This window comes from Phyllobates terribilis, unplaced genomic scaffold (assembly GCF_046119375.1).
Source record: "Phyllobates terribilis strain yellow unplaced genomic scaffold, ASM4611937v1 Scaffold_11__3_contigs__length_659146591, whole genome shotgun sequence".
Classification (NCBI taxonomy): Eukaryota; Metazoa; Chordata; class Amphibia; order Anura; family Dendrobatidae; genus Phyllobates; species Phyllobates terribilis.
The window spans coordinates 122,749,230-122,774,591 of record NW_027362771.1 but is presented as its reverse complement, the minus strand read 5'-3'; the positions used below and the strand labels follow the sequence as shown (position 1 = coordinate 122,774,591).

At 44.8% G+C, this 25,362-nt stretch overlaps 1 protein-coding gene across 1 annotated transcript in view; it reads right to left on the bottom strand.

The window, feature by feature from the left end:
- LOC141165727 (dynein axonemal heavy chain 3-like) overlaps positions 1-25,362 on the bottom strand; it is a 2,796,342-nt gene that overhangs the window by 886,553 nt on the left and 1,884,427 nt on the right. Inside the window, exon 47 of the mRNA XM_073651577.1 lies at positions 12,320-12,502. Within this exon, the coding sequence (XP_073507678.1) occupies positions 12,320-12,502 (183 nt within the window). The remainder of the gene's footprint in view (positions 1-12,319; positions 12,503-25,362) is intronic.

Here is a 25,362-nt window from a genome sequence, read left to right as displayed (position 1 = left end):
GACTTCTTGTCTCCTGTGGCCTTGCAAAGGATGGGCTAAAAAAGTGGTGAAATGATTCCGCAAAATTGATGTTACCAGCAGATACTGTGGTTCTGTTACGGTTTGAGTGCTGAACACTTGACGGTCCCACGGTTGACAAGTTGGAACTGTGAGATTCACTACGTGCACCACTGGTATTTTGTGGAAAAGCACATGTAAGATTCTGCAGCAGTCTCTGCTGATACTCCTGCATGCGTGCATCCCTTTCTATGGCAGGAATAATTTCTGCAAATTTACTTTTGTACCGGGGATCTAACAGTGTGGCAACCCAGTAGTCAGGATTATTTCTAATTCTCACAATTCGAGGGTCATGTTGCAGGTAGTGCATGTGTGTTGCGCATCCAGGAGCACCAAGTCCCTGTTGTGTTGGTGGTGAGGTAACAATCATGCTTCCTTCCTCTGTCCTCTCCCCCCAACCTCGCACAACAGACATGTGATCAAGGTCTCCCTCATCTGATGAGTCTTCCATCAGTTCGTCCTCCACTTCTTCCTGGGCTCCTGCACCTTCCTCACTAGTTTGGCTGCTACCATGCGCCCTGGTAAAACCATCTCCCCCACCCTCACATGCCTGCCGCCTTGGTGCTGCCGACCGTCTGGACCTTGCAGATGTTAGCCCTTCCGCATACAACTCCTCCTCCTCTACTTCCTCCACCTCCTCTTGTGCCACCACCTGACTCCGAATTCTGTTTAACATGTGCTCCAGCATGTAAATCACCGGAATAGTCATGCTGATAATGGCATCGTCAGCACTAAACATCTTCGTCGCCATTTCAAAACTGTGCAGAAGGGTGCATAGGTCCCTGATCTGAGACCACTCCTCCAGCGTGATTTGCCCCACCTCTGGATCTCGTTGGCCCAGGCTATACGTCAGAACGTATTGCACCAGGGCTTGTCGGTGCTGCCACAGTCGCTGCAACATGTGCAGAGTTGAATTCCACCGGGTAGGCACATCGCATTTTAGCCGGTGAAGTGGCAGGCCCAACGACTTCTGTAGAGATGTAAGTCGCTGAGCTGCGGGATGCGAACGGCGGAAGTGAGCACACAGCGACCGTGCCCTCTGCAGAAGGCCATCTAGTCTGGGATAGTGGGCTAAAAATTGCTGGACAACCAGGTTCAACACGTGAGCCATACAAGGCACGTGTGTGACATTGCCCCGGCGAAGGGCCGCACCCAGGTTTGCAGCATTGTCGCACACGGCCTTCCCTGGTTTCAGGTCCAGTGGAGACAACCATTCATGAAATTGGTTCTCCAGAGCTGACCACAACTCCTCAGCTGTGTGACTCACATTTCCCAGACATTTCAAAGTAAAAACCGCCTGATGACGTTGAGCCCTACTGCCAGCATAGTAAGGAGGTGTGCAGGATCACTTCTGCGCAGTTAGAAAGCTTGTGGCATGACCAGACAGGCTTTGGGTGCAGGTGGAAGACCGAGAGGAGGTTGAGGTGGCAGAAGCAGTGGAGGAACTTTGACATAAAGAGGATTGACGCACAACTCGTGGGGATGGCAAGACTTGGACAGCAGCCCCTTATCCTGCTGTCACCATAGTTACCCAGTGCCCAGTCAGCGACATGTAACGCCCCTGTCCATGCCTACTCGTCCAAGTGTCTGTGGTGAAATGCACCCTGTCACACACAGAGTTTCTCAAAGAAGCGGTGATGTTGTGTGCGACTGTCACGCTGTCTCTGAATACTGGAGGTAGGGGGCCTAAGCTGACCCTAAGCTGGGGCCCTGACTAATCCCTCAACCTGGAGGTACTGTTAAAGGTACAGAGGTCCAGGCCGCCAGCGTAACCCCTACCTCCTGAAGATCCCTGCACCTCAGTAATCTAGTCCTGAGAAGGACCCCGATCACAACCAAAGGGAACAAGAAATAATATGCCCAAACACAGTATTTAGACGAACGAGACAGTACAAGGGAAAAACCAAAACCACCTTGCATACAAACAACTTCTCAACTACAACAGAGGGAAAACCAACGGGAAAGGAGATAAATGATAAAGCGAGGAAAGGGAAAACACACTTCCAAATACACTTATCTCAGCAACTCCAAACACCACGATCCGCTCTGTCAGTCTGAATGAAATGCTTTCACCGACACCTCCCAAACAGACCAGCAGGTATATGAAGGAGTCTCACTACAGAAGTATTGATTGCAGCTGGGCGAGGCTGGACCTCATCTAGCCCAGAGAGAGAGAGAGAATTAACTCCCTCACTGCCGAGAAACACAAAGCACCAACAAGTCAGCTGCGAAAAGTCAGGCTGTGTACTCGTGACGATCTTCGTGGCAACACACCCGTGACAGTACCCCCCCTTCTACGAGGGGCCTCCGGACCCTCAGGGCCAGGTTTATCCGGGTGAGTCGTGTGGAAGGCCCGAACTAATCGGTCTGCGTTAATATCCGACGCAGGAACCCACATCCTCTCCTCAGGACCATACCCCTTCCAATGAACCAGGTACTGAAGGGACCGGCGATTAAAGCGTGAATCAATGACCCTCGATACCTGGAACTCCAAGTTACCACTGACAACCACTGGAGGGGGAGGTAAAGGTGACGGTACCACCGGCGCCACATACCTCTTAAGCAATGATCTGTGAAACACGTTGTGAATTTTAAACGTAGGGGGGAGGTCAAGACGGAATGCCACCGGATTAATAATAGAACTGATTCTGTACGGCCCGATGAACCTGGGACCCAGTTTCCAGGAGGGAACCTTAAGTTTTATATTCCTGGTAGACAACCATACCCGATCGTTCACACTTAGGTCCGGACCAGACACTCTCCTCCTATCAGCCATACGTTTGTATCGGTTCCCCATAGTATTCAGATTCTTCAGCACCCCTCTCCATACTGAAGCGAGTGATGAGGAAAATCGTTCCTCCTCAGGAACCCCCGAAGAGCCCCCCCCACTGAAAGTACAAAACTGGGGGTGAAAACCATATGCCCCAAAAAACGGGGACTTACCAGTGGACTCGCTCCGCCTATTATTAAGAGCAAACTCTGCCAGAGGTAAGAAAGAAGCCCAGTCCTCCTGGTTCTCTGACACAAAACACCGGAGATATGTCTCCAAGCTCTGGTTCATACGTTCCGTCTGACCATTGGTCTGAGGATGAAAAGCCGATGAGAATGACAACTGCATCCCCCGCCGTGCACAAAACGCCTTCCAGAACTTAGACACAAACTGAGACCCCCGATCAGACACCACCTCGGAGGGTACCCCATGAAGCCTCACAATCTCCCCAATGAACACCTGCGCAAGAGTTTTAGCATTAGGGAGAGCCGGAAGAGCGATAAAATGTGCCATCTTGCTGAACCTGTCCACTACAACGAGTATGACCGTTTTACCCGAAGACGGAGGGAGGTCCGTAATAAAGTCCATAGACAGATGAGTCCAAGGACGCTCCGGGATCTTCAAAGGTAAGAGGGCCCCAGACGGACGGGTATGTGAGGTCTTAGAGCGCGCACAAACCCCACAGGACGCGACAAAAGTTACCACCTCCTTATGTAAATTAGGCCACCAAAACCGACGCGAGAGGAGATCCACAGTTGCTTTACTCCCCGGGTGTCCTGCAAAAACTGAGTTATGGTGTGCCTCGATCACCTTTTGTCGCAACTGATCTGGAACAAACAATCTCCCTGGAGGTCCAACAGGGGCGTCCCCCTGAGCCTCCAATACCTCCTCCTCCAGCTCAGAGCATACTGCCGAAACCACCACCCCCTCCTGAAGGATAGGAATCGGGTCGTCCGTATTCCCGGCCCCCGGGAAACTACGAGATAAGGCATCCGCCTTTACATTTTTTGACCCAGGACGATATGTAACGACAAAATTAAACCTGGTAAAAAACAATGACCACCTAGCTTGTCTGGGATTCAGACGTTTCGCGGACTCCAGATATAGCAGGTTCTTGTGATCGGTGATGACGGTGACCGGATGAACTGCCCCCTCCAGAAAATGGCGCCACTCCTCAAAAGCTAACTTAATGGCCAAGAGTTCCCTATTGCCGACATCGTAATTCCTCTCAGCGGACGACAATTTTTTAGAGAAAAAGGCGCACGGATGCCACTTACCAGGGGACGAACCCTGTGACAATACTGCTCCCACCCCTACCTCGGAAGCGTCTACCTCTACAATGAATGGCTGAGACGCATCAGGTTGAATGAGTATGGGCGCCGAGGCAAAACATTTTTTCAAAGAGGAGAATGCTTGACAAGCCTTGTCAGACCACCTAGAAAAATCCGTCCCCTTTTTAGTCATGTCAGTGAGAGGCTTAACCATGGACGAGAAATTACGAATGAACTTCCGGTAATAATTAGCAAACCCCAGGAAACGTTGTAGTGCCTTAAGATTCTCTGGCCGATCCCACTCAAGAACTGCCCGCACTTTCCCAGGGTCCATACGAAAACCGGACGCTGAAACCAGGAAGCCTAAAAACTGGAGTTCCTGTACGGCGAACACACACTTTTCCCACTTGGCATACAGTTTATTATCCCGCAAGATCTGTAACACCTGCCTAACGTGCTCCTGATGAGACACCAGATCCGGCGAGTAAATTAGGATATCATCCAGATATATGACAACAAACTGTCCCACCAAGCGGCGAAAAATGTCATTAACAAAGTGTTGGAACACCGCCGGGGCATTAGTCAGACCGAATGGCATGACAAGGTTCTCATAATGCCCCTCCGGAGTGTTAAACGCCGTCTTCCACTCATCCCCCTCCTTCATCCTAATCAGATTGTACGCCCCCCTGAGATCCAACTTAGAAAACCATTTGGCGCCCACGATCTGATTAAAGAGATCGGGAATAAGTGGGAGCGGATACGGATCTCGGACCGTAATCCGATTAAGTTCACGGAAATCCAGGCAAGGGCGTAGGCCTCCATCTTTCTTCTTAACAAAGAAGAACCCCGCAGCCACCGGTGAAGATGAAGGTCTAATATGCCCCTTAGCCAGACTTTCTGAGATATAATCCTTCATGGCCTGCCTCTCAGGACCAGAAAGGTTATACAACCTAGCTTTAGGTAACTTGGCCTCAGGGAGCAGTTTTACAGAACAGTCATACACGCGATGAGGAGGTAGTTCCTGACACCCTTTCTCCGAGAATACATCCTCAAAGTCCGCCAGAAATGGAGGTAAGACCCAAGGAGTAACCGCACCAATGACCGTGTTCATGCAGTTTTTATTACAGAATTTACTCCATTGGCTTATCTCCCTGGTTTGCCAATTAATAACCGGGTTATGCTTAGCTAACCAAGGAAGGCCCAACACAATAGGAGTGGGAAGACCCTCCAACACGTAGCAAGACAACAGTTCTTTATGTATTGCCCCCACTTGAAGTTTTACGTCATGCACAACTTGCAAAAAACTTCCCTGCCCGAGAGGCCTGGCATCGATCGAGAATATGGGGATGGGTTTAGCCAACTCACTCAACCGCATACCTTGAACCCGGGCAAACCGAGCATCAACCAGATTAGCCCCGGCCCCACTATCCAGAAGAACAGATATCCTCTCAGTTCTTGTACCCACCACCACCTCCGCCGGTACGAGAAACTGAGACGAACCTAGGGACGAAATACCTACTCCCAGATTGCCGTCCACCACACAACCTGGGATCAACAGTTTTCCGACGACTCTTCACTCTGCAAGGGACGGGATGGACACCCCCCAATAAAATGTCCCTTTCTGCCGCAGAAGAAACACCTTCCTGCCTTATGGCGCACCACCGGTCCCCTCCCCCGAAATGATGTCCCTCCTAATTGCATAGGCTCCTCTGGACTGACCAGGGGAACCACCATATGAGGGGACCTTGTAGGAGGTGGAGTCATCACAGGGGGTAGAGTTATCCCGCACCTCTCCCGAAGCCGTCTGTCCACGCGAATAGCGAGGGCCATAGCGGCTTCCAGAGACACGGGAGAGTCATACTGTGCCAACACATCCTGTAATTTGTCGGATAAACCATGACAAAACTGGCTCCTAAGAGCCGGGTCATTCCACTGGGTGTCCGTGGCCCACCTACGGAACTCCGAACAGAATTCCTCCGCCGGACGATCTCCCTGCTGGATCCTACGTAACTTAGACTCAGCAAGGGAGATCCGATCTGGGTCATCATATACGAGTCCCAGGGCAGCGAAAAACCTATCCACTGACTGGAGAGCCGGGGAACCCGGGGGAAGAGAGAACGCCCAAGATTGTGGGTCCCCTTGTAGGAGCGAGATGACAATTCCCACCCTTTGTTCTTCACTCCCCGATGACCGAGGCCGCAGCCGAAAGTACAATTTACATGCCTCCCGGAAAACAAAAAACTTGTCCCGCCCCCCAGTGAACCTATCAGGGAGAGCTACTTTAGGTTCTGGTCCGGCTTGCTCCTGAGGATGCCAAACCTTGGACCTAACGTCCGCCAGCTCCATGGACAAACTCTGCAATTGCCGAGCTAGACCGGCTACTGGATCCATAGTAGCTGGAGAAAAACTAAGTGGGTCGGTGAAAATGTCACGCTGTCTCTGAATACTGGAGGTAGGGGGCCTAAGCTGACCCTAAGCTGGGGCCCTGACTAATCCCTCAACCTGGAGGTACTGTTAAAGGTACAGAGGTCCAGGCCGCCAGCGTAACCCCTACCTCCTGAAGATCCCTGCACCTCAGAAATCTAGTCCTGAGAAGGACCCCGATCACAACCAAAGGGAACAAGAAATAATATGCCCAAACACAGTATTTAGACGAACGAGACAGTACAAGGGAAAAACCAAAACCACCTTGCATACAAACAACTTCTCAACTACAACAGAGGGAAAACCAACGGGAAAGGAGATAAATGATAAAGCGAGGAAAGGGAAAACACACTTCCAAATACACTTATCTCAGCAACTCCAAACACCACGATCCGCTCTGTCAGTCTGAATGAAATGCTTTCACCGACACCTCCCAAACAGACCAGCAGGTATATGAAGGAGTCTCACTACAGAAGTATTGATTGCAGCTGGGCGAGGCTGGACCTCATCTAGCCCAGAGAGAGAGAGAGAATTAACTCCCTCACTGCCGAGAAACACAAAGCACCAACAAGTCAGCTGCGAAAAGTCAGGCTGTGTACTCGTGACGATCTTCGTGGCAACACACCCGTGACAGCGACATGCTGGTGGAGCGCAGGCACACCTTTCTTTGAGAAGTAGTGCCGACTGGGCATCTGGTACTGGGGCACTGCGACGGACATATGGTCTCGAAAATCCTCTGTGTCCACCAGGCGGAAAGGCAGCATTTCTGTAGCCAAGAGCTTGAAGATGGTGAAATTCAACCTCTTAGCTTTCTCATGGCTAGGAGGAAATGGTCTTTTACTTGTCCACATCTGAGGGACCGAGGGCTGGCTATTGTGCTTAGACGGGGTTGATAAGGGTGTCCCCGGCAAACTGCCGGTCTGTGAGGAAGATGCAGGCGGACATGTTAGGTTGCCTTGATCCAAAGGTGGTGCTATCGATGTCGGACAGCGCTCAACACCAGCTGGTGTTACCACCTCCAAAGAAAATGATGACCTGCCAATCACGCTGGCTGTTGCGGGTAAAGAGGTGGCAGTTCTGCGCCCCAAAACAGGTGTGACTGCTGTCCCCCCAGTCACAGAGGATGAAGAGGCCGCGGATGCACAAGATATGGCAGACGGTGGTTGGCCCGGCTGGCTAGGCCGCATTGTAGCACACTGAGCTTCCCACTGCAACTTATGCTTCATGTCCATGTGCCGGTTCATGCATGAAGTACTCAAACTATGTATTTTTTAGCCTCTACTTAGCTTTTGCTGACAAATGTTACAGATAACACGAGTTGGGTCATCTTTATCGATCTGAAAAAATGCCCAGGCTATGCAAGGCTTAGCACCCATGCGACCTGAAGAGCCACCACGACTTGTGGTGAGAGGCAGAGTTGTGTTTGAGGATGCAGTTGTTGACGTGCTTCCAGTACTACGTCTCTGTCCAGGAAGGCGCAACCTGACCTCGTCGTCACTAGCATCTTCCTCCACCTCCTCTGCTGAATTCATCTCTTGGCTGACTGTGGGTTGACAGTAAGTGGGATCTCCAACCTCATCATCATCACCCTGTGCCTTATCACACCCGTCGTCCTCAGAGCCAACCTGTTCCTGCCCTGACAAAAAACTAAAGTTGTCGCTCCAATCAGGTATTTGAGTCTCATCATCGTCTTCCTCATTGTCTCCACCAACAGGAGTTACAGTTTGGGAATGAGGGTCTACATTATGGTCAGAACCTTCTGCGTCTGGTCCTGGATCCGACTCATAAAGATTCTGGGCATCAGTGCAGATCATTTCCTCGTCTGGATTCACAGAAGTGCTGGAGTCGACCTCTGATTCCCAGGCTATAGTATGAGTAAAGAGCTCTGCAGACTCAACCATCTGTTCTACCTCATACTCAGACGGGCAGCTGGAGATTTGGGAGCTGTGAGGAAGCAAGTGCGATTGGGGTGACACCTTTGAGGACTGGAGTATTTGTGATGTTGAAGTTGATGTGGAGGAGAGCCCACTTAAAGGAGCACTTGATATCCGTTGAAGCACCTGCTGTTTTTGTGCCTCATCTGGAATTTGTAGCGATTGGCGTGGCCGTAAGAAAGGGATCTTATCACATTGTCCGCTAAAAGAAGTAGACATTTTAGTTTGGCTGGAAGATGGTCTTTCTTCTGCAGATGTTACTGTTGCTTTAACACTTACCCCACGGACACAACCTTTTTTCCCCTTCCCAACACGCCTATTCCCCTTTCCACCAGCAGCAGGCCTTTTTCCACTCATTTTGGTGGTTAACTAATTCACAACTCTGGAGTTGTTTGCACAAAAAAACAATTGATGGGAACCGAGCAGAGCTGAGTGGCCAAACTGTGGTATTAGGCCAAAACTATTGGCTGGGTTAGATGGAGAAAAAAATTATATTTCATTTGCAACCTGATGGAGGTCAGTATAGATGGATTAATAGAACAAGTCCCACACACAGCTAGAAGCCCAATATTTTTTCAGAGGTAGATGCAGAAAAAAAATATATTCAGTTTGCAACCTGATGGAGGTCTGTATAGATGGATTAATAGAACAAGTCCCACACACAGCTAGAAGCCCCATATTTTTTCAAAGGTAGATGCAGAAAAAAAATATATTCAGTTTGCAACCTGATGGAGGTCAGTATAGATGGACTAATAGAGAAAGTCACACACACTGCTAGAAGGCCAAATATTTTTTCAGAGCTAGATGCAGAAAAAAATTATATTCAGTTTGCAACCTGATGGAGGTCAGTATAGATGGACTAATAGAACAAGTCCCACACACAGCTAGAAGCCCAAATATTTTTTCAGAGGTAGATGCAGATAAAAATTATTTTTAATTTGCAACCTGATGGAGGTCAGTATAGATGGACTAATAGAGAAAGTCCCACACACTGCTAGAAGGCCAAATATTTTTTCAGATCTAGATGCAGATAAAAATTATTTTTAATTTGCAACCTGATGGAGGTCAGTATAGATGGACTAATAGAGAAAGTCCCACACACTGCAAGAAGGCCAAATATTTTTTCAGAGCTAGATGCAGAAAAAAATTATATTCAGTTTGCAACCTGATGGAGGTCAGTATAGATGGACTAATAGAACAAGTCCCACACACTGCTAGAAGCCCAAATATTTTTTCAGAGCTAGATGCAGAAAAAAATTATATTCAATTTGCAACCTGATGGAGGTCAGTATAGATGGACTAATAGAATGATGCTATGCCCTAAAGATTTTACTTCACTAGGTGCAGTAAAAAAATTGGTATTCTATACACAGGTGGTATATCTTGCAACACAGATAGGCTACTCCACTGACTAACACACTCTGCAATAGGCCAAAAAGGATTAGCTTTGCTAGATTCAGCCAAATGCTGTGAAAAAAACTTGCACAGCACTGGCACAGACCTGCCTGGCAAAAACTGATAGGAACTGATGTAACCTAGTCCTGAAAAGGACTGCAATTACAATTAGTCTTTACTCCCACAATCTATCTATTTAAGAACACAGACCTGCCTGATAAAAGTCGTAGGAAATGCTGTAACCTAGTCCTTAAATCGACTGCAATCACAACTATTCCCTACTCCCAAGCTATCTGTATATTTGTGCGAAAATTGGCTTGAAATTAACAAGGTATAGCGCACACAGCAACAGCGGTGCCGTCTAACACGCAGCTGCAGCAGTGAGAAAATGGTGGCGACGGGGAAAATGGCTTGGTCTTATAGGGCAAGGACATGTGACCTACACTGCCAATGACACATGCCCTTGCTTGTGTGAAAAAAGCACTTCACTCCGTGTGTGCACTGCTGATAGGCTGACAGATTGCACCTCCCCACTGTAAATGCGGGAAAGAGAAAAAAAAATGGAGATCTTCATTATTCCTGCAGAGATCCATCCCCTGCCCCTCCCCCCACCCCGCTGTACACTCAAACTGCGTATTAACATTAATTTTCATCATTACTGAGAAAAAATCCAGTTATGATTTTGGTGCACGAACAGTTATCGAACATAACCTCGAACAGACGAATTTTTCTCAAATCGTTCGTGTTCGCCGAACAGCTCGAACACCGCCCAAAACAGCTCGAATTTGAGATTGGCGAACAGTTCGAGTATAACAACGCTCATCTCTAGTCTTTACCCTGGAAAGGATGTTCCTTAACCCCTTTCCGACCTGGTCAGTAATAGTACGCACCAGGTCGGGAAGGCCGGTTCAGCGGGGGCTCCGGCGGTGAGCCCGCACTGAAGTGAGCACATGTCAGCTGATTATTGGAATCGCAATCCACCCGCAGCTGTTAACATGTTAAATCTCTGACAGTGGCATTTAACTCGCGCTTCCGGGAGACCTAAGCCCCGCCCATCAGTGACCCCGTCACGTGATCGCGGGTCACCAATGGGTGGGCATGACAACTCAGTGTCTGCAGCAGACGCCTGTGGTTGTCATGTCTCAATTGCTAAGAGCGCCACCTAGTGGTCAGCGCTCATAGCAAGTGAGCATTTCTCCTGCATACAAGCGATCTGCTCATCGCTTGTATGCAGTAGAAGCAATCAGACAACTGCTGCTTCTAGTCTCCTCTGGAGACTATAGAAGCAAGCAGAAAGTGTAAAAAAAAAAGTTTTTAAAAAAATAAAAAATATATAAAAGTTTAAGTCACCCCCCTTTCGCCCCATTCAAAATAAAATATATATATATAAAAAAAAAACCACATACACATATTTGGTATCGCCGCGCTCAGAATCGCCCGATCTATTAATATAAAAGAAGATTTAATACAATCAGTAAACGGCGTAACGAGAAAAAAATTTTAAACGCCAGGATTAAGTTTTTTTGGTCTCTACAACTTTGCAATAAAATGTAATAACGGGCGATCAAAACATCGGATCTACCCCAAAATGGTACCAATAAAAATGTCAGCCCGGCACGCAAAAAATAAGCCCTCACCTGGCCCCAGATCCCGAAAAATGGAGAAGCTAAGGGTCTCGGAAAATGGCGTCATTTTTTTTGTTTTTTTTAGCAAGCTTTGGATTTTTTTTTCACCACTTAAATAAAAAAGTACCTATACATGTTTGGTGTCTATGAACTCGTAACGACCTGGAAAATAATGATGGCAGGTCAGTTTTAGCAGTCTGTGAACGTGGTAAAAAAAGGACGCAAAAAACAACTGTGGAATTGCATTTTTTTTGCAGTTTCACTGCACTTGGAATTTTTTTCCCATTTTCCAGCGCACGATATGGTAAAACCAGTGATGGTGTTTAAAAGTACAACTCGTCCCGCAAAAAATAAGCCCTCACATGGCCATATTGAACGAAAATTAAAAAGTTCTGGCTCTGGGAAGAAGGGGAGCAAAAAAGGAAAACACAAAAACAGAAAGACCCATGGTCGTTAAGGGGTTAACATATTTCTCAGGAAAGCACTTTCACTTTCGTTTTTGAACGTTTTATTGTGAGCCTGTAAAAGTGGCTTAATACCTCTGACCACTTTGTTGACAGCAGTGACCTGGGGGTCAGAAATGCTTCCAGGGGCGATCCCCATGCTGTCCCCATGTCATTTGAGCACTGTCACTATCGTTTTGGGCACTTTTTAGGCTTTCTACAGACTGCCGGGGGAGCCGCCGCAAAAATGTTCGGGTCTCCCATAGACTAACATTGGGCTCGTTGCTCGGGTCGAGCACCCGAGTATCACAGTGAGCTCGGCCCGAGCTTCGAGCACCCGAGCATTTTAGTGCTCATTCAACACTAGCAATTATCCCTTATAACAAAGAGACATACTTACTTTTTTAAGTCTCTCCATGTCCACAATTTCATTGTAAACCCTCTCAGACTTCTCATCATTTTTGGAAATGATGTAATCCCCAAAGAATAGGTTGCGCATGTCATGGTCTTGTATTTCTCTCCCGATCACCAGGTGAGCAAATAGATGTGTCATTTTCTCTTTAAATTGGGTCTGTACAACAGTCTAAAGGAAAAGAAAGAGTATCACTGTAATTGTGATTAATTATAAACAATGTTTCATTTTATGTGAACTCGATGATAGAAGGCAGGATATGAATAGACACCTAGTGCAATTATTTAGGCGCATGAAAATTACAGCGAGCCAATAATTTAGTCTTGTCTTATTATCATATTACCCATGACCTTTCTGTCATGTGTTAATATTTTAATTTATGTGCATGACATTCAACAATTCCTTGGTGGATTTTTTTTTTCAGATGTATAACAAGACAAAACAAGTAAACACATCACGTAAAATTTCAGTCCCTTAATATTTCATACAGCACTGTAGTTTGCATTACTGCATAGAAATATATCACATTTATAATACACCATTTTCTGATATCTATGGAAGCCATTTTAACTAATACCATGTAGTCACCAGAAATCTTTACATGGGCTGCAAAATCACTGGTTGGATGTAATATAACCTATCACTTTCACAGAAAATCGGTAAATTAGTCTTTATGATTCAAATCAGTTTCCTATACTTTTTTTTTTTTTTACAAAAAATTGAATGTTAAAGGGATTGTCTGATTTTAAAAGGTGACTTTAAAATATTCCAAAAGGTAAGTCAGGGACAGTTGAAGGGGGTCTCCCCATTTAATATTGTCATCTATCAGTCAGAAAGTGTCTCTACAGGCTCGCTCGCACCACTATGTTAATCGGATCAGTGCTATCCGATTTATTATCGGATAGCACTCGAACCAATGATATGTAATTGGATAGGGCTGACCAAAATTTTGTTTCTCATACTGATTCATCATGAGAAAAAAATTACAGCATGCTGTGATTTGACACACAAATTGGATGAGGCTCGCTGATTCAAGTCTGTGGGTGCAGGAACTCATCGGTCTGCACTCGGATGACATCGGAGTACAGTCCGATTTCCGGGGACTCACAGAATGGAGACATTTTGTCCTCCATTTTTTCTCCTCATTGTGTGCTCCAATTCTCTCATCCGAGAGAATCGGATAACGCTAGGCTGATATTTGGATCAAACTCAGATCAGAGTTTCATCAGAGTGTCATTAGCATAATCGACCCGATTCTCTTGGATGAGACAATCTATGGTTGTGTGACCCCAGCCAACCTGTCTCTCTAGGATTCTGTGCATTAGGCTGATATCTCATTGATGCCAGTTTTTAGTCCCAGCTGTGAAGGTTCTGCAGGGGATATGACACATTCATATAGTAGAGTACTCTCTCATAGACTGTATTATGTTGGAGTTTAGCAATTCTGCCTGGTAAGCAGTGGGCTGAAGAACATTTTTTTGAGTGATCAGTAACACCCAGATCTACTGCACATGTTAGGTGGTAAATTGAAATGGTAGGTTCTCTTTAAGTGGATAAAAAAATCATTGATCATGTGATGGACATACATGTGGATTTCTTAAAGAAAAAGAAAATATTACTGTAACTGTAATCAGTCTCATATATCTATCACATGACCAGTATCAATTATGATTCACTTCTGCAAATAAACAATGATGATGGCTATTGAATGATATCAAGCAAATATCTTGAAAACTGGGATGCATTGATGCAGATTATATATTAGAAAATTGTGCATTTTTTCTAACTTTTCAAAGAATAACATATATTTGCTGAAACCAGCATAGCACTCCAAGTCAGTGTGAAACATAACCAATATGTCTTTGAAATCTGTCTTTCCTGCTTTGGAAACGTTTTGCTGTTATTCTAGTCTTTGACAAGGTTTTTTATTTATATATTTTTTACATTTACAGTTGTGTTAGTTTCTCTTTTTTAATCTTTATTTCAACAAAAAGAGATTCAGTTTTCTTTAACTTAATACATGTTTTCATTTGTTTACATGGTTGCATGTTGTATTTTACAGAGGGTTGATACTTAGAATACAAATTTCATGAGTACATAAAAAAAGCTAAAAATGAAAATAAATTGTAATTTGCTAATTTCTCTTAAGAAAGTCACAGAAGTAGAAAGAGTGCAATGTAAAGTTAGGCAGAAATAGACAACAAAGAAAGAAAAACAGGACTATCAAGATTAATCAGGTGGCAGGCAATCCTTTATTAAACAGGGATCGAGTCAAATTTCTTAAAAATTCACAGTTTCACATGAATTGTAACGTTTTGAGATGTGATTCGTGGTTCTCAAAAAAAAACTTGCACGACACTATTTCCCACACGGCTGAAGCATCAGAGAGCAGGCCAACATCATTTTGCATTGGTGCGCAGGCCTCTCGGTAATACCAGCAGCTATGACATTTTACAAATTATCATACCTAATATAGTGTTGGTCAGTACATGGGCAATCACCGATCAGCGGTTCCCAGTGGAGCACACTTTATATGGCAGAGTCGTTTTCTATCTCCAGAGTTACTGGGTAAGTCTCTCCCTTCTGTGGAGTGTGAGCTCTTATGGTCAGTGGAGTCGTCTCTCTTCTATAAAGTGCAAGTTCTTATGGTCGGCGGTGTCCTCTCTCTCTCTTTCTTCTGCAGAGTGTAAGCTCTTATTGTCAGCAGGGTAATCTCTGTGCAGTAGAGTGTAAGCTCCTATGGTCAATGGGATCCTCTCTCTCTCCTACAAAGTGTAAGCTTTTATGGACAGTGGGGTTCTCTATATCTCTCTTTCTCTCCTGTAGACTGTTAGCTTTTATGGTCAATGGGGTCCTTTCTCTCCTGTAGAGTGTAAGCTTTTATGGTCAGCAGTGTCCTCATTATCTCTCCTGTAGAGTGAATGCTCTTATGGTTACAAGGGGTCCACTCTCTATCTCTTATGGTCAGTGGGGTTCTCTCTCTAACATTTGTAACATGTAAGATCTTTTGATCAGCGAGGTTCTTTCTCTTCTTTAGAGTGTAAACTCTTATGGTCAGCAGGGTCCTCTCTCTCTCCTATAAAGTGTAAGCTCTTATGGTCAGTGGGGTCCGCTCTCTCTTTCTCTCTCCTGTGGAGTGTGAGCTTTTATTCTCTGCAAGGTCCTCTCTCTCTCTCCTGTAGAGTGTAAGCTTTTATGGTAAGAGGGGTCCATTCTCTCCTGTGGAGTGTAAGCTCTTAGGGTCAGCAGTGTCCTCCCTCTCTCTCTCCTGTAGAGTGAATGCTGTAATGGTTAGTGGGGTCCTCTGCCTCACCTGTACAGTGTAAGCTCTTATGGTCAGCTGGGTTCTCTCTCTATCATCTGTAAAGTGTAAGCTCTTATTCTCAGCTGAGTTCTTTCTCTCTTTTTTAGAGTGTAAACTCTTATGATCAGTAGGGTCCTCTCTCCTGTAAAGTATAATCTCTTATGATCAGCGTGGTTCTATCTCTCTCATTTTCCCCATGTGTAATTTTCGAGAAATTACAAGCTTTCGAGTATTGAGATTCGTGTGAATTTATTCACTGCAAATCGAACTTTTGCGGAATATTTCAGTGAAGTGTATGAATTTGAGTTTCAAAAGATCTGTTCATCTCTATAGCTTACAGTTTCTAAAATATAATAAAATGTTAACATTACCAACAATCCAGTGGAACAAGCAAGAACCAGTGTAACACTATAGAGCTAACTAAAATATTATTGCTAACAATATAATCTTTGCTCATGTTTTACAAATAATTATTCAAGCTATGAAGACATTGACCAACATTGAGAATTCTTACTTATAGTGAGTGCTACATATAAGCTAGTGCACTAAACATTGTTGATTTTTTCCAAAGCAAAAGCAAAATATACAAAAATATATTTTGTAAAGAACTGATGTGCGTACGTTGGATCAAATGACCAATTATGATTACTTCCTCTGAGGAAGTATTTAAAAGGAATCTGACAGCAGGATTTCACTCCCAAACTATTTATATGCAGGTGTAGCTCTTTCAAAGACAAGTCCAGCAATACATTTACATGGCGAGTCTATACCTCCCCTACTGATAAATAAGCATTTGAATTGATATGCCAGTGAGGCTGAGGTGCTATTTGTAGATCTAAAGCCTCTGTCACTACAGCTCTATTCACTACCCAATGCCACCTACTTCTGCTTAACTGATAACCCCTATGCTGTGTGACTTCATGCAAAGTAGCTATATGTCAAGCTGGAGGAGGCATCACTGAGGGATGCGGGGAATAGACCTGGAGTGTGAAATCCTGCTGACAGATTCCCTTTAAAAGGGGTTCCAAAATTTTGCATACATTTGTGTTGTATAAGGTTTATATGCTTTGGTCCTCCAAGATCTGATCTTCCTTCAGTAGTTATCTTCGAAACCAGAAGTATTATTGAGTATACACCCAGGGTGCACCCATAGATGGCTAATTATCCACACATAAAGTAATGTACAGCAGCTACCTTTTCTATTGTCACTATACAAAATCAAGAGCTGGTCAAAAACACTTCTGCATAACAAGAAACTTTCCTTACTCTAGTCTCCATAGCTACCAGGATGTCTTCCTATTCTTTACTTATGATAGCTGAGCACTGCTGGAGATAAACTTGCTGCTTCTTGTTCCTTTTGGCAAGGATGACACTCGTCTAGTAAATTCTTATAGCTATAAGTGCAGAAATTATTAGACCGCTATGAGATTTATAATGTTTTTCTATGTCGTCTAATTTCTTTACTCATCATTCAGAAAATGTTTTCATATATTATTGATGTGTATTTTTTGTATATCAATCAAATGAGTTTTGGGATTTGTGGGGCTGATATATTGCAACAGTAATAGTATTGGCTTTAAGAGCGCATACCCTGCAGCGACGAGCGTCATAATTACCAACGCTACTCCACGGCAGCTATTCCCAGACCCACTGGCAATCAGTGCTGATGGAGGTCCAAATATAGGACTGAAAATGTTTAACCCTTTAAGATTGCCTGAATAAACATCTCTACTATTCACTGCAACTATTCTGAGTGCAAAGTTGTTTCTATGTGTTGGCTTTAAGACCACTGGAACTTGGCACAATAACCCAAACAAAGATGGCACTACAAGAAAGGCAGACTAATCAGCTGAAACATTACCTCACATAGGCCACAGAGAGTATTGCTGACAAACAATGGCACTTAAAGGGTTATTTCCAAAATCACAATGTGGTCTTAAAATATTATACATACATAATTATTTATTTATCCCAAAATAGATTATTTTCAATCTGCCCCATTTTGCAAACATCACCCAACTAAGGATGCCCAACCAGACTCTACTTCCCATTTGGTTGCTATTAAATCCAGACGGCAGTGTTTTGACTGCTCCTGGATGAGCATGCACAGTGACTGGAGTCTCTCTCAACTGTCTTCCAGCATAACTCTGGAATGAATCCACCACTTACATGCACTCTATTCTCCTGTACACTGTATGGTCCGGTACAGCAAGCATATCTTCTGCTGAATACATTGACATAGCTGCATGTATGTTGTCAAGTTAACTGATATGTTAGTTGGCTTCTAGCAACGATCAACAGTCCTGCATTCTGCTCTGATCTGGCGGCACAATGAAGAAATGCAGAGCTAACATAAGCAGTGCTGAGTTGTGTTTGATTACTATTACTGACATATCAGTGATGTGAGATTGCAAAAGCTACTCTGTTGATGCATACAGTAGAGGATAATACTCTGCCATTTGCATTAATCGAGTGTCATTTGCAGTTTTGTATTGTATTTGTATTCTGTTAGTCCTGATTTTGTCAACTCTGCTGTTCCTACTTACTATAATCTCTGTTGTACTTGCAGAGAGGTGTACAGGTCAGTTGATCTCTGCAGGAAATTAGAAAACAGATCAATGATGTAAAAACACACCTGCAGCTTTATGAATGTATATGGCAGAACATAAAATTGGTCAGGTAAAGTACTTTTGGACCATACATTGAATAGAAGAATCAAGTGTATTCGAAACATAGCTAAGTTTGATGATGTGGTGAGGTAGCTGAGCTGAGGACATCACAGCAGAGCTGTGCTGGAAGTTTTTGCTAGCTTATACATTCACCAGTGTGCCGGATTGGTTCTACTGTGCAGGTACACGACTTCGGGCACTATGTGACTGACATAGAGACGTCACCCACTTATATCCAGAGAGAAGAGGTGGAGTTTGAATCAAATAGACTGGGGCAGCGTTGATTGCAATCTGCAGACATCCATCAGATTGGACAGCGTAATTTACAAACAGCGCGAGACATAAATAAAGCACCTTTTCAGCGGTATGCAGGAGCACATCTGAGGATATAAAATGGTTGTCTGAACCCCATTCACATGATATTAAAGGTGATTGCAGGGTTTACAAGTAGGGATGAGTGGACCTGTGGAAGTTCGGGTTCTGGTACCCGACTGAACTTTAGTCCAAAGTTCAGTTTTGGGTACCAGAACTATACCCAAACTTCAACCTGAACACAAGTCCTATTGAAATCAATGAGGACCCAAACTTTTGAACTGGAAAATCTCTCTCTGTCTCTCTCTCTTCTTCCCAAATTGCCGAACTCTAAAAGGACTTCCAGGAGAAGTCCATGTTTGGAGTTCAGCACCGGACAGTAGATGTCCGATTCGAACCCCAAACTTTAAAGTTTGCATTCGCTCATTTCTATTTATAAGCAAAAAAACTACTGACGGGTTCCTTTTAAAGAGAATTATACAAAGTGAACCTAGAAGAAAGTTTTTATCTACTATAACCCAAAATAATTGTATAAACAAGAGACATGTTTTGAACATCTTTCATAAACCATATTTCTGTTTACTTATCACACCAATAAGGTCTTAAATTGAGCAAAAATCTGAGTAGCAGGTTTATTGCTCCCAATTTGATTCAATTATTGTGAGCAAAGTAGTGAGGCTAGTTGTTTCAGCAAGATGCAAGACTCATGTTTACAGATTATACACAGTAGCATTTGACATTTTTCCTTACTTGTCTCAGTATCTACAGGGACAATAATTATATGGAGCTCTATATTATCTGGCATTATGATGTATAGAAATATACTGTTAATTACTCAGACTACATCTTGTAGCCAGAAATGTCAGTGTTTGAAATTTAATTAGTATCTGCAAGGATCTTTTTTTTTAAGTGACTCATTTAGTCAATTCGCTAGAACAGGACACATTAAGATAATTGTCTTCAGCGCAGTAGTTTATAAGTTATGGTAGAGAAGCAGTCAGCTTTAGTGCCGTCCTGACTGTGGCTGCTCAACACACAAGTAAGCACAGCTAACAAAGCCCCCAGATAAATTCACTTTATTCTTTCTCCTGAAACATGTTGCACCCTAGATAATACCAGATCATTGTTTTATAACATTTCAGACTCCAGAAGATTCATCGACAAGTTGGGAGAACAGCTTTACGAACTTGGAAGAATATACGTCTAGAGGTATATTTTTTTCTCAACAGTTGATACAAACTAAAAAAAAACCATGCCCTGGCTGTGCTCATCCATACAGTTGACCTAGATGCAAAATCTCCCGATGCTTCGGCAGAACAGGTACATTTTTCTTTTATGATCGATTCCCTGTTTATAAAGAACATGAATAATTAGGGAGCAGATGCCATATCTTTCATTTCACAAAGCACTACTGGCTGTGAGGACAATTTCTGTTAAATGACTTGCCAGACAGCATTGCCCCTGAAGTATAATTATGAAAGGCTAGGGTATGAATATTGCACATAATGTCTGAATAAACAATGCCACCTATATCAGTGATACAACCTGCTGACCCAGTTGTCATAACATAAATATTAACTAGCAGCTGTGGCTTTTCACATCAGATGTTTAATATTTTTAATTGGGTGATGATATTGCCAAAGTAAAATGAAATATCTAAAAATCTGCTTTATTAAAAATAAGTTTAGAAATGTAGTTGAAAACATTTATAACAGCAATTTATGTTAAAATATGTTTATTCTAAAATTTGAAATAACTTTAGATACGTTATAGCCCATGTTAAGTATTGTTGATCAGAGATATATACATTCCATTGAGCCCTTATACTTCTCTGTGCATGCTACAGTATAAACTGGGAGCTTCCTCCCTTTGGTTTCAGCAATCACTGGAGGCCTAAGGACCCAAACCAACACTGATCAATAGTATTTAGAAGGGGTTACAGCACATCAAAAATTGCTTGCGCTCTGCAGTGTCTCTGAAGGATGACAAGCTGGATGGCAGCATTCTGCTACCTTCCAGCCTGCCATCCCAATGCCGTCCCAGCGTGGGAGAATTCTCCTGCTCAAGCAGTGACGTAATTTGCCGGGACCGCATGCGCAGGAGAATTCTCCCACGCTATCAGTGATGTGCATGAGGTGAGCTGAGTTCATTGGACATGAACTCGGCTCATCTGGATGCCGTCACAGCCAGACACTGAGGAGCTTCACTGAGGAGCTTCTCAGTGTCTGTGGCAAATCAAGCTGGATGGCAGCGTTCTGCTGCGATCCACCCTGTCATGTCAATGTAGCAGAGCTGGAGCCGTCCTGGGAACCATGGAAAGGTAAGGATGAGGTTGGTTTATTATTTTACTTTTATTGCAGGAGATCGTTGGCTTCAGCTGGAATGGGCGTGATGGTAAGTATGGTTTAATTTAGAACAATAAAGAATTGTGTGTTTATTTCAATTAAAGGACTTTATTCTGGATGTTTGTGTTTTTTTTTTTAACTTTGACTATGGGGTTAGTAATGGGGGTGTCTTATAGACGCCTCTCCATTACTAACCTGGGCTTGATGTCAGCTGGCATTATAAGCGGACATCAACCCCAGCCCTATTACCCCACTGCCACCGCTACAGGGCAGTGGGAAGAGCGAGGCTAAGTGCCAGAATTGGCGCATCCTATGGATGAGCCATTTCTGAGGCAGCTGACGGCTGGTGTTTCTAGCCTGGGAGGGGGCCAATATTCATGGCACCCTTCCTGGGCTATTGATATCAGCCCCCAGCTGTCTGCCTAGCCTTTGCTAGCTATTAAAATAGGGGGGACCCCACATCATTTTTTTGGGGGGTCCCCCATTTTAATAGCTAGTAAAGGCTAGGTATTCAGCTGGGGGCTGATATTAGTAGCCTGGGAAGCTCTGTAGGTATTACCCCCTTCCCAGGTTTCAAACATCTGCCCCAGTCATCGGCTTAACCTCTGCTAGAGCCTAAAATTAAGGGGAACCCCACGCCAATTTTTATATTTGTGACTGACATGTTTCTATCTATCTAATCTATGTGTGATGCTCTATCCTTTCTGTTCTAAATTGTCGGGTACCGGTGTATGCCGCTGATGAATTGCCGGCTTTTCATGTTTCACTGTGAGCACTGTTCCCATCGATTTGGGCAATTGCTGTAATGCAACGACCGTCATGGCTGTGACATTACAGTCAGTGGTTTACAATCCCTGCATGATTGGTGCTCTAAATAGTGCCAAACATGCAGGACGGGGACCCGAGCTCCCACCCGAGCATCTCGAAAGTACTCGGCGAGCTCCGAGCATCTCGAGTAGAGATGAGCGGTGTTCGACTAGAACTGTTCGCCAATCTCAAATTCGAGCTGTTTTGGGCGGTGTTCGAGTTGTTCGACGAACCCGAACGATTTGCAAAAAATTCGGCTGTTCGAGGTTATGTTCGATAACTGTTCGTGCACCAAAAGCGTGTCCTGCATGTCTGGCGCTATTTAGAGCACCAATCATGCAGGGATTGTCTGCCACTCACTGTAATGCCACAGCCATGGTGGTTGTGGCATTACAGTGATTGCCCAAATCGATGGGAACAGTGCCAACAGTGAAACACGAAAAGCCGGCAATTCAGCAGCGGCATACACCTGTACCCGACAATTTAGAACCGAAAGAATAGAGCTTCACACATAGATTAGATAGATATAAACATGTCAGCCACATATATACGAAGTACAGTGAAAGTGCTGCTTACTGTACTTGTCATTTAGCGTAAAGGATTTATCAAAAAAAATAATAGTGTTTTCATGCACCGTCTCTTTAAAAAAGCCGGCCGGCAATTCAGCAGCGGTACCCGACAATTTATAACAGACAGAATAGAGCTTCACACATAGATTAGATAGATAGAAACATGTCAGTCACATATATATGAAGTACAGTGATAGTGTTGGTTACTGAACTTGTCATTTAGTATTAAAATAAAGGATTTATTATTAAAAAAATTGGCGTGGGGTTCCCCTTAATTTTAGGCTCTAGCGGAGGTTAAGCAGACAGCTGGGGCAGATGTTTGAAGCCTGGGAAGGGGGTAATACCCACGGAGCTTCCCAGGCTACTAATATCAGCCCCCAGCTGAATACATAGCCTTTACTAGCTATTAAAATGGGGGACCCCCCAAAAAAATGACGTGGGGTCCCCCCTAATTTAATAGCTAGCAAAGGCTAGGCAGACAGCTGGGGGCTGATATTAATAGCCCAGGAAGGGAGCCATGAATATTGGCCCCCTCCCAGGCTAGAAACACCAGCCGTCAGCCGCCCCAGAAATGGCGCATTCATAGGATGCGCCAATTCTGGCACTTAGCCTCGCTCTTCCACGCTGCCCTGGTGCGGTGGCAGGGGGTAATAGGGTTGGGGTTGATGTCAGCTTATAATGCCAGCTGACATCAAGCCCAGGTTAGTAATGGAGAGGCGTCTATAAGACACCCCCATTACTAACCCCATAGTCAAAGTTAAAAAAAACACAAACACCCAGAATAAAGTCCTTTAATTGAAATAAAGACACAATCCTTTATTGTTCTAAATTAAACCATACTTACCATCACGCCCATTCCAGCTGAAGCCAACGATCTCCTGCAATAAAAGAAAAATAATAAAGCAACCTCATCCTTACCTTTCCATGGTTCCCACGACAGCTTCAGCTCTGCTACATCGAGATGACAGGCTGGACTGCAGCAGAACGCTGCCATCCAGCCTGTCATCCCGCAGAGACTGAGAAGCGCAGGCTTGCTTGCGCTGCTCAGCGTCTCTCTGTGACGACATCCAGATGAGCCGAGTTCATGTCCAATGAACTCGGCTCACCTCATGCACGTCACTGACAGCGTGGGAACATTCTCAAGCTGAAGCGGTGAGTGCAGGAGAATTCTCCCACGCTGTCAGTGACGTGCATAAGGTGAGCTCATGTCCAATGAACTCAGCTCACCTCCTGCACGTCACTGACAGCGTGGGAGAATTCTCCTGCACTCAGCGCTTCAGCGTGAGAATTCTCCCGCTGAAGCGCTGAGTGCAGGAGAATTTTCCCACGCTGTCAGTGAGGTGCATAAGGTGAGCTCATGTCCAATGAACTCAGCTCACCTCCTGCACGTCACTGACAGCGTGGGAGAATTCTCCTGCACTCAGCGCTTCAGTGTGAGAATTCTCCCACGCTGAAGCGCTGAGTGCAGGAGAATTTTCCCACGCTGTCAGTGACGTGCATGAGGTGAGCCGAGTTCATTGGACATTAACTCGGCTCATCTGGATGCCCTCACAGAGAGACACTGTGGAGCGCAAGCAAGCCTGCGCTTCTCAGTGTCTGCGGGATGACAGGCTGGATGGCAGCGTTCTGCTGCGGTCCAGCCTGTCATCTCGATGTAGCAGAGCTGAAGCTGTCATGGGAACCATGGAAAGGTAAGGATGATGTTGCTTTATTATTTTTCTTTTATTTCAGGAGATCGTTGGCTTCAGCTGGAATGGGCGTGATGGTAAGTATGGTTTAATTTAGAACAATAAAGAATTGTGTGTTTATTTCAATTAAAGGACTTTTTTCTGGGTGTTGTGTTTTTTTTAAATACTTTACTAGAAATTCATGGTGGTCATGTCTAATATTGGCGTGACCCCATGAATTTCGGGCTTAGGGCCAGCTGATAATGCCAAGCTGGCCCTAACCCCTTTATTACCCAGTGAGCCACCGCATCAGGGCCCTGGATGAGTTGGGTACAGCGCCAGAAGATGGCGCTTCTATGAACGCGCCATTTTCCGGGGTGGCTGCGGACTGCAATTTGCAGCGGGGGTGGCCCAGAAAGCTTGGGACTCCCTGCGCTGCGGATTCCAGCCCCCAGCTGCCTAGTTGTACCTGGCTGGACACAAAAACAGGGCGAAGCCCCACGTCAATTTTCTTTAAATTATTTCATGAAATAATTAAGAAAAAAAGGGCTTCCCTATATTGTTGTGTCCGGCCAGGTACAAATAGGCAGCTGGTGGTTGGGGGCAGCCCGTTCCTGCCTGCTGTACCTGGCTGGACACAAATATAGTGCGAAGCCCCACGTCAATTTTTTTTTAATTATTTCATGAATTTCCTGAAATAATTTAAAAAAATTGAAGTGGGGCTTCGCACTATATTTGTGTCCAGCCAGGTACAGCAGGCAGGAACGGGCTGCCCCCATCCACCAGCTGCCTATTTGTACCTGGCCGGACACAACAATATAGGGAAGCCATTTTTTTCTTAATTATTTCATGAATTTCATGAAATAATTAAAAAAAATTGAAGTGGGGCTTCGCACTATATTTGTGTCCAGCCAGGTACAGCAGGCAGGAACGGGCTGCCCCCATCCACCAGCTGCCTATTTGTACCTGGCCGGACACAACAATATAGGGAAGCCCTTTTTTTCTTAATTATTTCATGAATTTCATGAAATAATTAAAAAAAATGGAAGTGGGGCTTCGCACTATATTTGTGTCCAGCCAGGTACAGCAGGCAGGAACGGGCTGCCCCCAACCACCAGCTGCCTATTTGTACCTGGCCGGACACAACAATATAGGGAAGGCCTTTTTTTCTTAATTATTTCATGAATTTCATGAAATAATTAAAAAAAAAATACGTGGGGCTTCGCCCTATTTTTGTGTCCAGCCAGGTACAACTAGGCAGCTGGGGGCTGGAATCTGCAGCGCAGGGAGGCCCAAGCTTTCTGGGCCCCCCCCGCTACAAATTGCAGTCCGCAGCCACCCCGGAAAATGGCGCGTTC